Here is a 12,862-nt window from a genome sequence, read left to right as displayed (position 1 = left end):
AAAATTAATGAAACCTTAGATATTTAGAAGTCGATTTATCTCTAGCAATATGTAAGTCCGATAGTTTGGGGCCGCTTTGGATTCAACACAAATTGTTCTTTATTTGCAAATAATATTTTTTTAATTCAATATTATATGTAAATAGAACGTCAATTTCTTTATGTAAGGCACACGTCGTATTAATTCTAGAAGTTTTATACCAATTATTTGCAAATAATCAGATTTAACTACGAAACCATTTGCATATAAGATTATACACATAATTTTTTTTAGGTGTCAAAAGATGCTGGAATCACGAATTGGAATTGGAATTGGAATCGGTATCATAATCCAATTCTTATTCTAATTACTTTGGAAATGGAATTAAAAAAATTAAAAGAAAAAGTTTTATTTCAAAAAAAATTCAATAAAAAATCATTCCGTCTCGAGTGGAATCAGAATACCGGCAGGATACTTTTCCATCTTTAATTTTGCATTGTGTCATTTCCACCCCTTGAATCTGTTCATTTTTTTAAAACCAAATACTAGAATTAGAATAAGACACCGATTCCAGCAATCCACACCAGTATTTAAAAACACAGATGTGATGCGGAACACGGCAAAGAAAAATCCTTGTCGACTCAGCACGGACACGGCTAAGAACGTGGTTGACGCACCCATAACTTGAGAGAATCAAATGAGTGTTTATTGACTCTGTAGGGCACAATGCGGAATGCAGATGCGGTGCAACGCATAACACTGCCAAAGTAAATGGAAGTTGACTCGGAGGAGTTCTGAGTCGAGTGAACGAGTTTTTAAACACTGATCAAACGCGCCATTAGTGTCTCTTTCAGTCGGGCTTTGATGAGAAAATTAGGGTTAACGTAATGTAGATACACACCACGAGTTGTGTTAGAGGATATTTTTCGCTGATGACGCACGAGAAAGCGTGTGTGATGACATACATGACGTCACTCGTGTCGGCCAACAAACACATGTGATGTGTTATGTGTCGATATTATTGATCGTGATCCAACGGCTAGATTTGTAGTGGGAAGGGTGATAAAGATCCTACATCGTTGTTATGCGGTGAGGAGGGGTGTTTGTAGGGCTCTAAGAGAAGATAAACGTGGTTAGGGTGCCATAATTACAAAAATAAAAAAGAAAAAGATGAAAAAGAAGTGAAAGTGAAAAAGGAAAGGGTTTGGCAAAAAGATGAGGAGGTGGACAGCAACAAAGTACATAGGGTTTCATATGCGGCTCTTGAGATCCTCGAGAAAAAAAGGTTGCGTATTCGATTAATGGACTTCAAAAAGAAAAAGAAAGAAAAGAACAAAAGGAAAAAGTCCACATACAAACGCACCCACATTTTCTTGCTAATGAAGAGGTGGGCCCCTCCAACCCTTTTTTTCTAACGTCCGGTTGTTAAGGATATTCCTCGAGACCTTTCAATGCTTACCAAATATCAAAAAATAATAACAACAATAACAATAGACTAATAATCTAATCATAAAGGTGTATACAATAATTAAAGGGATTTGGTAGGAAATCTTGCGGAGAGCTATTTCACTGCTGCCTTTTGCATGAGAGAACAGTCATCTCACACTAATTAAATGAATAAGACAAAATCTACTGAAAAGTAAGCATGGGGGTGGCTGTTCTCTCATGCAAAAGTCAGCTGCGAAATAGCTTTATGTGAAATTGATTAGCAAATCCCTTAGGTCCTGTTCTTTTGAGATTATGACAACCTATGGTGAGCGGTGAGCCGTCGAACTGATTATTGGACTCAAATTACACTAATTTTGAGTCCAATAATTGGTTCGGGGTTTCACCATCAGTTATCATAATCTCAAACGAACAGGGCCGTAATTAAATGTTCTGTACGCAATAACATTTTAGATAAAAAAGGGTCCACCGACTGCTATAGAGACGGGCCCACCAAGAAGATCCATACTTCATTGGTCCGTGGGTCCCATCTTAAATCAACAAATCGGATTACCATCTAGGAATTTCGCCTAACTTTACATGTAACCCCACCATAACAAGTACTTTAATTTTACTTTTCGTTGTGGGCATTGGAAATTACAGGAAGGACCCTATCTGTTATGAAAATGATAAAAGGGACAAAGACTAGTAACACACTCCCTCTCTATTTCTTGGAGAAACTTTAAAAAATAAGTCACCTTTTTAAAAAAAATATAACATCTATCTCTTCTTTTGTCATTTTCTTGGGAAAAAAAAACAGATGGATAGAAAAAGGGTAGATGGTAGTAAGCTTCATTTATATATTAAAAGGGGGTTTTAAAGCAAAAATGTTGCTATTTAAAGGGTATATGAGTTATTTAAGAGATAACTTTCTCTCTCTCTCTCTCTCTCTCTCAATCAATTTCCATACACTCCCATTTTAATGGGGGCACTCTTCAAATCAAACATCCAAAAGTAGTTGAAGTTTCTATTTTTTATATTAACTTTTATTGGATTCGAGATTTTTTTAAAGGGGAGTGATAAATCGACTCCCCAAATTGATAAATCGACTCCCATGTGTCTTTCTCTCTCCTCTAGGTTAGAGAGAAAGAGGAGAGAGATAGACACATGGGGAGTCAATTTATCGATTTGGGGAGTCGATTTATCAGTGCCCTTTTTTAAATTGTTGGCATAACATATCAAGCTTTTGATTTTTGATTTTTTTTATTCTTGTATGGCCCATTTGTGAGACAGGGAAGTGCAACTGAGAAGAGTGGCAAACAAGAGAGGGATAGAAAGAAAGTAAGAGATCCAATTTAGGTACATAAGCTATTACATAAATAATTAAATTGAAATAGAGAATTTTAGTAAAGGGAAGTGATATATCCCCCCATTTTTTTTACTTGGCATACACTAGAGGGGACTGTCCCAAGTAAAAAAGGGGGTCGAATAACATTTCCCCTTAGTTAATTACAATGATAGAAAGAGGGCTTTCAGTCAGTCTCCTTATACTAGAAAGTGTCGATACTTATGATTGTCCGATCAGTCTGATATTTTAGATAGTGACCCATTCATGGTAGGGCCCACTAGATGTACAGTCTAGATTAACTGAACATGGTATCATTTAATTCATATTGATCTGGAGACGGACCCAACTTCGTCCAGCGCGTCTGGTTGGAATTTTTATATGATAAATTGATACCCTCTCTCTCTCTCTCTCCCTCTCCCTCTCTCTCACACACACACACACATATGGAGGTAGTTGGGTTGCGTTGGTATTTCGATTGCTTTATCTTCCCACTGTGGCATCCAACCATAAAAGGAGGGAAAAAAAATAAAAGAATAAAAAAATGATGAAATGACAAAAGATATTTGATTTAAAGAGGAGGGTTTCTTGTTTTTCAATTTGTTATTAAATTTGGGGTGGAAGTAGACGTTTCCTCGTTTTTCAGCTGTTTGTTTCTTCTTGCACTGAAGAGATTTTTAACACCCATCTCTCTCTCTCTCTCTCTCATATGTTCTTCTCTTCATATCTAATGATGAGGAAATGAGGGTCAAATCACTCAACTTTCTTTCTTTTGATTCATTCGCAGGTACCTCACAACATAGCCCTTGAAGTGAGTGGTGAAGGATTAGAAACTTACACCCCTACCCCAACAAAAAATTAAGAAAAAAAAAATAGAGAAAAAAGAAAAAAAGAAAAGAAATAGGTGTTGGGATAATTGTAATGAAAGATGGGTATCTTTTTCCTAGCCTTTTTAACCCCATCTCTTTATTTCTTTTCCTTTTCAGTCTGGAGAATTGCAGAATTGAGTCTGACAAGGGTCTGAAATGAAGGGATTGATAAGCTTTTATCGTCCTTACACCTCTGTCTTTCATAATCTTAGATCGGTTTTGTGTCACTGTAAGTAAAATTCCCCTCTTGGCTGATGATGTATCACGTGCACATGGATCTGCATCAAACAGGTAACAATAGTAGTCTATCATTCCTCTTACATGAATATAAATAAAGAGCTTGGCTTTGTTATTCTTTTTCTTCCCTTCTTCCCTTCCGTCCTTATTCTGCCGGAAAATTACTAGAATTCTACTTTTGGATTGTGAATTTCAATTCCAAAATGCTAGCTTTTACAAACTTCTGGGTTTTTAATTTCAATTCATGATTGAAAATTGTTTGGGATACATGGGCTTGATTGGAATTTGTGGGTTGAGGCCGGAATTCTAATTTAGCCTTTTGAAATTCTAATTTGTGGGTTTTCTTTCTCTCTCTTTCAGGATTAATAAGATAAACTTCCCCTTCTCTATTCTATCTCCTCTCATTGAATTGATTTGTGAGTACTTGAAATCCAATGGCTACTTACTATCACAACACTTCGGAAATCCAATCAGATGGATTACAAACTCTCTACCTAATGAACCCGGGCTATGTTGGATACTCTGAGACCCCCTCCAACATGGTCTTTCTAAATTCCACAGGAAATTCACTGAATCCCACAAATCTCCCACAAACTCCCCAACAAAACCCACACTTTGTTGGAATCCCTCTCCAGGCTACGGCCTCTTCATCGCAAGATCCTACCCGTCCATCGCCGGTCCATGCCCAACACGAGATCTCGGCCGTTCACGGATTCATCCCACGTCTCCACTACAATCTCTGGACGCCCTCGCTCGATCCAACGGCTGGTAATCACCACCAGATTCCGACAACCACAGGACCCGATATGACCGCACAATTGGGTCTCCGTCGGTCCCTCGCGCCACCTCAGCAGGGGCTGTCTCTAACTCTATCGTCCCAACAACCTGGGTACGGCTCGTATAGGCCGGAATCTGACCCACCGGTGATTTCTCCGGCGAGGGGTGATTCGACGTCGGCAGTGTCGAACGGAGTTTCGGGTTTGCAGAGTGTTTTGATGGGATCAAAGTACTTGAAAGCGGCGCAGAATTTGCTTGATGAAGTTGTAAGTGTTGGAAAGGGAATTAATAGTGAATTGGGGAAAGGGAATAAAGGGCAGATGAAGATGAACAAAGAGCATAATTTAACAGAAGTTTCGGGTGGAGGTGAAACTAGTACTAAGCGTGGGGCCGAGCTTACGACCGCAGAAAGGCAGGAGCTTCAGATGAAGAAAGGGAAACTTGTGGGCATGCTTGATGAGGTATGATTTTTTGAATTTCTTTAAGAAATGAAAATTGATGGTAGTTTGATGATATTTTTTAGAATTTCAGTTGGGTTTTGTCTTTGAACGTAAACCCAACAGGTAAAATGGGTCGATTTCTAGACAAGATTTAATGATTCTTTTGGGATTTGAGCTGGGTCTGATCTTTGAACAGAAACCCATTAGGAAGAATTTTCAAAAAATGTGTTTTTTAAGCAGGTGTTTTCCCAAAAAATTCGGAATTTGAGCACTTGGATTGTTGAAACGGCTTAAAATTTTCTAAAAAGTCTGACATGTACTACGATAGATGTACGAGATTCATAGATCAGTTAAAAAAAGGTCTGATATGTAGCAGAGCTTTGGAAAATGGTCAGCAATTTAGTGTGCTTTTAGCAGTGTTGTGTAATCTGGAATTTAAGATTATGACAACCGATTGTGAGTGCCAGACCGATTATTGGACTCTTTTGAGTCCAATAATCGGTCTGGCACTCACAATCGGTTGTCATAATCTTTAACAAACACGTAGTTTTGCCTGGTTTCTATTTTCTTCATTTTCTTCTTCCCATTTCCATCTCCAAGGTGAAATCGATTCATAAATATTACACAAAATTACCAAAATTATCTCCTCCCCTATTTTGCTTCCCCAAAGATAATTTAAAATTACAAAAAACCTTTAACTTTACTTTAAATTACAAATGTGTCCTTACCTTATTTATTGGTAAAAAGTTATTTATTTGACAAATTGAAGGTGGAACAAAGATACAGACAGTATCACAACCAGATGCAGATTGTAGTTTCTTCATTCGAAGCCGTAGCGGGGCTGGGGTCAGCAAAAACATACACAGCTCTTGCTTTACAAACCATCTCGAAGCAATTTCGATGTTTGAGGGACGCCATTTCTGGCCAAATCAGGGCTACTAGCAAGAGCTTGGGGGAAGAAGATTGCTTAGGAGGTAAAGCTGAGGGCTCGAGATTAAAGTTTGTGGATAATCATTTGAGACAACAGAGGGCACTTCAACAATTGGGAATGATCCAACACAATGCATGGAGACCCCAAAGAGGGCTACCAGAGAGATCAGTTTCTGTTCTTCGTGCATGGCTCTTTGAACACTTCTTGCACCCGTAAGTGTTCTTAACTTTATAACCCATTATTTAAGAACAAAAAATACAGCTTTCTCTAATCTGGGTTTGATCATTCTGTTTAAAAAATCTTTCTTAAACCTAACTCATGTACAGTTTTCTCTAGTCTGGGTCTTCTTGTGTTTGGAAAATCTTTCTTAAACCTAACTTATGATGTATAATTTGATAGGGTGCAGCCATATTCTACAGATAAGATATGTGTAATGACTTAATGCATCCATGCACCACGTGAAAGAAAGTCTTTGGTCACTCGATCTATGCTATACAATTGCTTGTCCTTGTAAAAAATTGTAGACAAATAAGCCATGCTTACTTTCTTGCTATTGAGAAACTCCATTCTTGTCTCATTGATTGAGGGGAAAAGGGCTAGTTGTTCTAATGGGGCTAGGGTTATGGCAAATAATGAGTAGGAATGGCACAAACACTCATGTTGTTATGCCTGAGTTGACAGGCCATTGGGTCTGAAAAGATATAGCTTATCCTCTTGTATTCAATTGGGCGGCTGTGTTTGAGCAAATTTGGAGTTCGATATTCCCGAGGGAAGTGTAGGACACTCATGCTGATGTCATTTTGATAAAAGATGGGATATCTTGATGGTTGGATTCTAAAGTTGAAGATTAGGTCATGGGGGTGAGAAAGAGAGAAGTGAACTATATATGAGAAACCGGTTTCTAGATTAAAAGGAATTTTCCCTTGGTTAGCTTGTGAAAAAAATTTTGAGAGGTAAGTTTCTATTGGGTATCATGGAATGGAGGTCCTCTATTAAGGAATGCAGCTACAAAAAAATTTCTTGCAATGCATCAGCGACTTGTTATATTGCTATGAATTAATTTACTTGGCTATAGGGTTAATATATAGGCTATATGTTGGCACTGGGTATTTAAAATATAACAGATATTTAAAAATAATTAATATATTACAAAAATAATAAAAAATCTGAGTATAAATTGGCTATATGTCATGATAGAATGATACTGGGACAGTGATATTATGATATATCGTGAAATATAGATGATACTAAAATTAAGAATATAAAAGACGTACTTATCAAATTAGAATCATACTGTCTATACAATGATGCATAGGCTATGTATTAGAACCACATGACAAATTAAGGAAGACTTGCGCTAATTGTTGGCAAGTCTGGCACATTGTTTGTTTAAACTAGTCTTTAAATGCATACTTAGACAAGAATTCAACCAAGGTAAGACGAGTCCACTCGGGGGAGTAAATGATTAATGTGGACCATTTTTCATTTAACTCTGTCTAGTTATAGAATATTTTTTTATTGACTCATTGTTGTAAGTTCTTATGTGCGCAATCATTGAACTAAGATTGACGGTCTAGATTCATTAATGTGATTAGAGTGAAATTACTGAAGTTACCAATTGAACAGGATGATCGGTAAAGGTTGTAGGAGAAATCAGTGCATCCCATTCTTATTGAAGCATATATTATATTATTAGTGTAGCCCTAAGTTCAACCGCAACAAGTGGGTCTGGGTAATGTGGTTGGTTAAATGAAGTAAGCATATTAGAGTTCTATTATGGGTTGAACTCTAGGAGGTCTTTCTCTATAAATAAAGAGGTTGGTCTCGACGGTCAAGATTGATGAATGATATTAAGAGTAAAATTATTGTAGTTACCCATTGACCAAGATGGTCAGTAAATGTTATAATAGTAATCAATGCATCTTATCCTTATTGAGACATGAATTATTAGTGTAGCCCTAAGTTTAACTAGGTTTAGATTATGCCAATTAGAGTTCTATTGTGGGTAAAACTTTAGGGGGTCTTTTTTTGTAAATAAAATGGTTGGTCTCTGCTACTATCTAACCGATCAAAGGAGATCTTCCCTACGAGAGATCAGGTGAACTAGAGAGGCAATAGAAGATCCAGCCCGATCGATTACCATCTTTGCCGATCATGATAAATTCTTAATCTTTCTTTGTATTCTAGTTTATTTGCATAGTTGTGTCTGTTTAGATTAATATATCTGTAATACTAAATTGATTAGATCTATAGTATATGTGATCATGACTTATTCTAGATGTATGTTGATTGAAGACCATAATCCTAGTTTTACAGGCATGACCAAAACCTAATCAAGCTAGGGAATTTATAAACAATGACCTTAACAACTAAGGCAACTAGGTAGGGCATACATGGCGCAATTTAGGGTTACATGTCTCCATAGTATTTTCCATTGAAGAATGTGGGTTATCTTATGTGAAAGGATTTCTCTCGAGGGTTTTTCCTTAGGTAAATTCGAAAATGATGTTCTTCTTAATTACAATGATTTTACTCTTGGTTAATAGGGAATGAATGAGGTTAGAGGTGAGTTTTCTTGGATAACATAGGGAAATGAGTAAATTGGGTTACATGAGAAAATAGAGATCTTTTTTTTTTGAAATGTGAAAATGGAGATCTTACATTTTGGGAATGTTGACTTCTTCAACATTTCATACGTGGAAGTGGTCTCATTTCCAAGATGAGATATGAGCATCCTTATTTGGCAAGGAGTTTAATCTCCTATTCTTTCTTTTATTTAGACATGGTTGGTATTGGGAAACCAAACCGTGTGGGACTTTATTACTTTTATTAGGATTTAGTTTACCCTTTATATAAGGGAAATGTGCATGGGAAAGGGAGAGTAGAGTAACTTGGACGGTGTCAAAGAGATCGACCAAGAGTTGTGGGTATTGTTTCTTAGTTGTGAGAACGGTGTAACTGAGTACAGGGAAGGGTTAGGAACTTAGGAGCCTGAGAGCTATTATATTGTCCGATCTTCTCCGGTTAATAAGAGACAACAGCGTGTGCCCTTTGGTATCGGGTATAGCTGTGTAGGCGTATTGGCCGAACCACGTTATATCTTGTGTTCTTATTTTTCTTGGAGTGTGATTGTTTTTTCCTTTTTACTGAATTATTTAGTACGAGTGGTTCAAGCTCACCACAATAATTAATTAATTGGTATGGTGCGTTAGATCTAACTTTACATCAATTTTTTTTTTCTTTTTGGAGCAAATAGCTAGCTTAAAGTAGTAAAAATAATTAAATAACATGATATATCCAAGCACCCCTTTAGGATAATTCGCACCCCTTTAGCGTGAATTGACGTCAAAATGCGTCAAAAAGGAGGGTAACATGAATAGACTTTAACGCTATTTGATGTCAATTCACATTAAAGGGGTGCGAATAATCATACAGGGTGTGAATTTATCATCTCCCTTTATTTATTGAGTACTAACCCTAAATATTGATGATTTGAGATGAAATATTTTTCTCTTTACTATCTATTTGAGGATTAATTTGTAAACATTTTAATATTTTTTTGAGTAGACAAATTAAGGTGAACTAACTTAAAACTAACCTATATAAGTTACCATTTAGAGCGAGTCTCTAGAGCGGCCTTGGAAATGTTTGATCTCCTCCCCCTTGACTGGTTTATGTTTTGTGTTCTTTGTTTTTCTCTTCCCTTTTATAGTTGTATTATCACCGGGCTGATTCCCCGGTTTTCAGTTCATATTAATAAAATTCTTTGCCATTAAAAAAAAAAAAAAAGGTTATGCCATTTAGAACTCATACTTTGCCTATGACTTTTAATTTTAATAGTTGATTGAGCTTTTCAACTTGCCTCGCAGGTACCCAAAAGATTCAGACAAACATATGCTTGCAAATCAGACGGGGCTTACTAGGAGCCAGGTACTATGAAACTATTCTTATATCCCCCTTTTCTATCTTCTTTTTTTCACTTAATCATTGAGAACCCAGTTGGATCAAGCTTACATTTTTGCCATGCAGGTATCTAATTGGTTCATAAATGCCCGGGTTCGACTCTGGAAGCCAATGGTTGAAGAAATGTACATGGAGGAAACCAAGGAACATGAACAAAACTGCTCAGATGATAAAACAAGCAAGAACGAAGCTAATGAAGAGTTGGCATCAAAGTCTGTTGGAACTCAGGAAAATAGTCCCACAAGAACAGAAGCAATCAACATGGGAAAAAATGGCCCAAAAGCCCCTCCAAGTACAATCCCTAACTCCCCAAATCCTTCATCCACCATGGGAAACGCCCGAACCCAAGCCAGTTTCTCCCTCATTGGATCGTTAGACACACAAGGTAGTTTCCATAACAAGGAAGGTATTTTACAAGGAAATCCCAAGAAGGCTAGAAACAATGAGTTGCAAATTTCAAATACCACTGCTTTGATGAGCAACGATTTGGACTTGAAATCAGATGAGGCGATGAAATTTGGCACCCATATGCAGAACCCGGATGGGTACTCCTTAATGGCTAACCATGAAGGAGGTTTTGGAGCTTATCAGATTGGAGAAATTGGGAGGTTTGATCCCAAACAATTTGCACCTAGGTTCCAAGGTAATGGAGTTTCTCTCACTCTTGGGCTCCCACACTGTGAAAATCTTTCTATGTCTGGACCTCAGCAGAGTTACCTTTCAAACCAAAACTTAACAATGGGAAGGAGAGTTGAGATGGCCAATGAACCTAATGATTTTTGCACCATGAACAGTCCAACTGGTCACTCTGCAAATGCATATGAGAACCTCAGCATTCAGAACAGGAAGCGTTTTATTGCTCAGTTATTACCAGACTATGTGGCTTGAATTTACTTCCGGCCAATAGATCATACTTCATCACTCCATTTATGACTTTGTTAGATAAAAAGTAGTGTAAGTCGCATTAGGGTCGCATTAGGGTGCTTGTAAAGTTTTATGATTCAAAGGGATTGGTGTAAAAGGATTGGGGAAATGTTAGTCTCTCTCTCAGGCTCTCTCTCCTTTCCTTTAATAATGAAAGGAGTTGCAAGCCTAGATGTATAAAGAAAATTAGTACAGGTTTATACCCTAGCTAGGGAACCATGTGTGATGGATACATGAGAAATTTTCATAAAGATCAAGATTGTATATTATTTTTATACTCTTGGAAGATAGATTACTGCCATGAACATTCAAATTGGGTGTGGGAATACAAATGGTTGTAGTATACCACTTCACAAATGCAGATGGTATTATGTATTGGGAGTGTCTTGGTTTGGTCTAGGTACCTTTTGAAAAACTACAGAATTAATAGGCAAATCTTTCAGCGAAGGCAAGTATGATATTAGCCCTCTTTATATCAACCTGGCATCATCAAGCTTCTACTTATTATTTGAATACATTTTTCAGTTTATCCATCTGCTCTTTTTCTCACATGAAAGGGAAACCATCATTTTAATATGAGGATTATCTATTCATTTCTACCTTTTGTTTTATGTAATATTATCTTTGGTAGGTTCTGTACGTGAATGCTAACTAACTTTTGGCGTTTGTGTTAAATGGTATAAGATTATTTTAAAGGGTCAATAAAAAGAAGGGAAAAATACACTTAGACCCCTGTGGTTTCTGACACATTCAACTTAACCCCTAATGTTTAAAAAGTTACAAATAGACCCCTGTGGTTTCAATTTGTGTAAGGTAGACCCCCTCAGTTGACGGTTCGTCCATAGATTGAAGGATCGTCCATAGATTGAAGGGTTAGGATGATCCTATGGAGCTGATTTGTTGGGCACACCCTATCTATGTCAGGGCCCATCCAATGAACGCTTTGGATCATCCAGACAATGTGGGCACATTGTGTTTTTGGTAGTGTTTGGATTCGAGCCTAAACTACCAAAAACACAGTGGGCCCACATTGTTTGGATGATCCAAAGCGTTCATTTGATGGGCCCTGACATAGATAGGGTGTGCTCAAAAAATCAGCTCCATAGGATCATCCAACCCTTCAATCTGTGGACGAACCGTCAACTGAGGAGGTTTACCTTACACAAATTGAAACCACAGGGGGTCTAAGTGTATTTTTCGTTTGATTGCAAGTTAAAAAAATTCCATTGATTTTTTGTGGAAAAAGAGAGGGGACAAGCATTTATTAGATAATGATGTCATTATGAGTGGAGAGAGAGAAAGAGAGAGCACCATTTCCTAGAAAATTACATGAGAGACTTCCAAGGTAATGCTGTCCCCTCTCTTTTAATGGATTTTTGTTTTTTCCTAGCAACCAAACGAAGCATAAAAAGAAAGCCATTTCAATGGGTAAATGCTGTGAGGAAAGCCGGATGAGAGAATTTGAGGATTTTGATTGAATGATGTTGAAGTGTTTGTCAGTACTGTTTTTTTCTATGTCATTGATGGAACAATAGTTTCAGTGGGGCAGCTTCCATGTGCTTGTGGGCTCTTTCAAAGGAATTTGTCTTGATCCAGTGGGAAAAGCTTGTAGGAGCTCTCTCTCTCTCTCTCTCACTAAGCATGTTCTTTCTGTCATGTTTTCTTTCGATGGGGATTTTTTTATTACCGGAATTTTTTCTATAGTGGATTTTCTTACACGTCTGCATAGGATGGGTGGGGCCCATCATTTTACGGCATGTGTCATTGTGGACCTCGAGTTGGGTCGGGTCTTAATCTATGAATTCTTTCATATCCATGGTTTTAAATTTCAGTTTCGGTACCGGTTTCGGACCCCACCCAAATCGAAATTTCGGTTGAATCCGGAGAAACAATAAAAGCAATATTTTATTGGGAAGTGATATTTACGCCCCTTTTGGTCACTAGGGACACCCAGCGCGTGGCAATCAAAACC

The 12,862-nt window shown here is 37.4% G+C and overlaps 1 protein-coding gene across 1 annotated transcript; it reads left to right on the top strand.

Moving 5' to 3' along the window:
- Positions 1-3,193: 3,193 nt before the first annotated feature.
- LOC143877458 (BEL1-like homeodomain protein 1) lies at positions 3,194-11,265 on the top strand. The gene is made up of 6 exons (XM_077379499.1): positions 3,194-3,536; positions 3,736-3,909; positions 4,216-5,093; positions 5,842-6,215; positions 9,873-9,933; positions 10,033-11,265. Exons 3-6 carry the CDS (start codon positions 4,290-4,292, stop codon positions 10,852-10,854), a joined length of 2,061 nt encoding a protein of 686 aa, XP_077235614.1. The 5' UTR covers positions 3,194-3,536; positions 3,736-3,909; positions 4,216-4,289; the 3' UTR covers positions 10,855-11,265.
- Positions 11,266-12,862: the final 1,597 nt, after the last annotated feature.

The sequence above is a fragment of the Tasmannia lanceolata genome, unplaced genomic scaffold (genome assembly GCF_043159265.1).
Source record: "Tasmannia lanceolata isolate RefF3 unplaced genomic scaffold, GAP_Taslan_0.1 ptg000005l, whole genome shotgun sequence".
NCBI classification, from domain to species: Eukaryota; Viridiplantae; Streptophyta; class Magnoliopsida; order Canellales; family Winteraceae; genus Tasmannia; species Tasmannia lanceolata.
The sequence above is the reverse complement of the archived record's forward strand: the minus strand, read 5'-3'. Positions and strand labels throughout refer to the sequence as shown.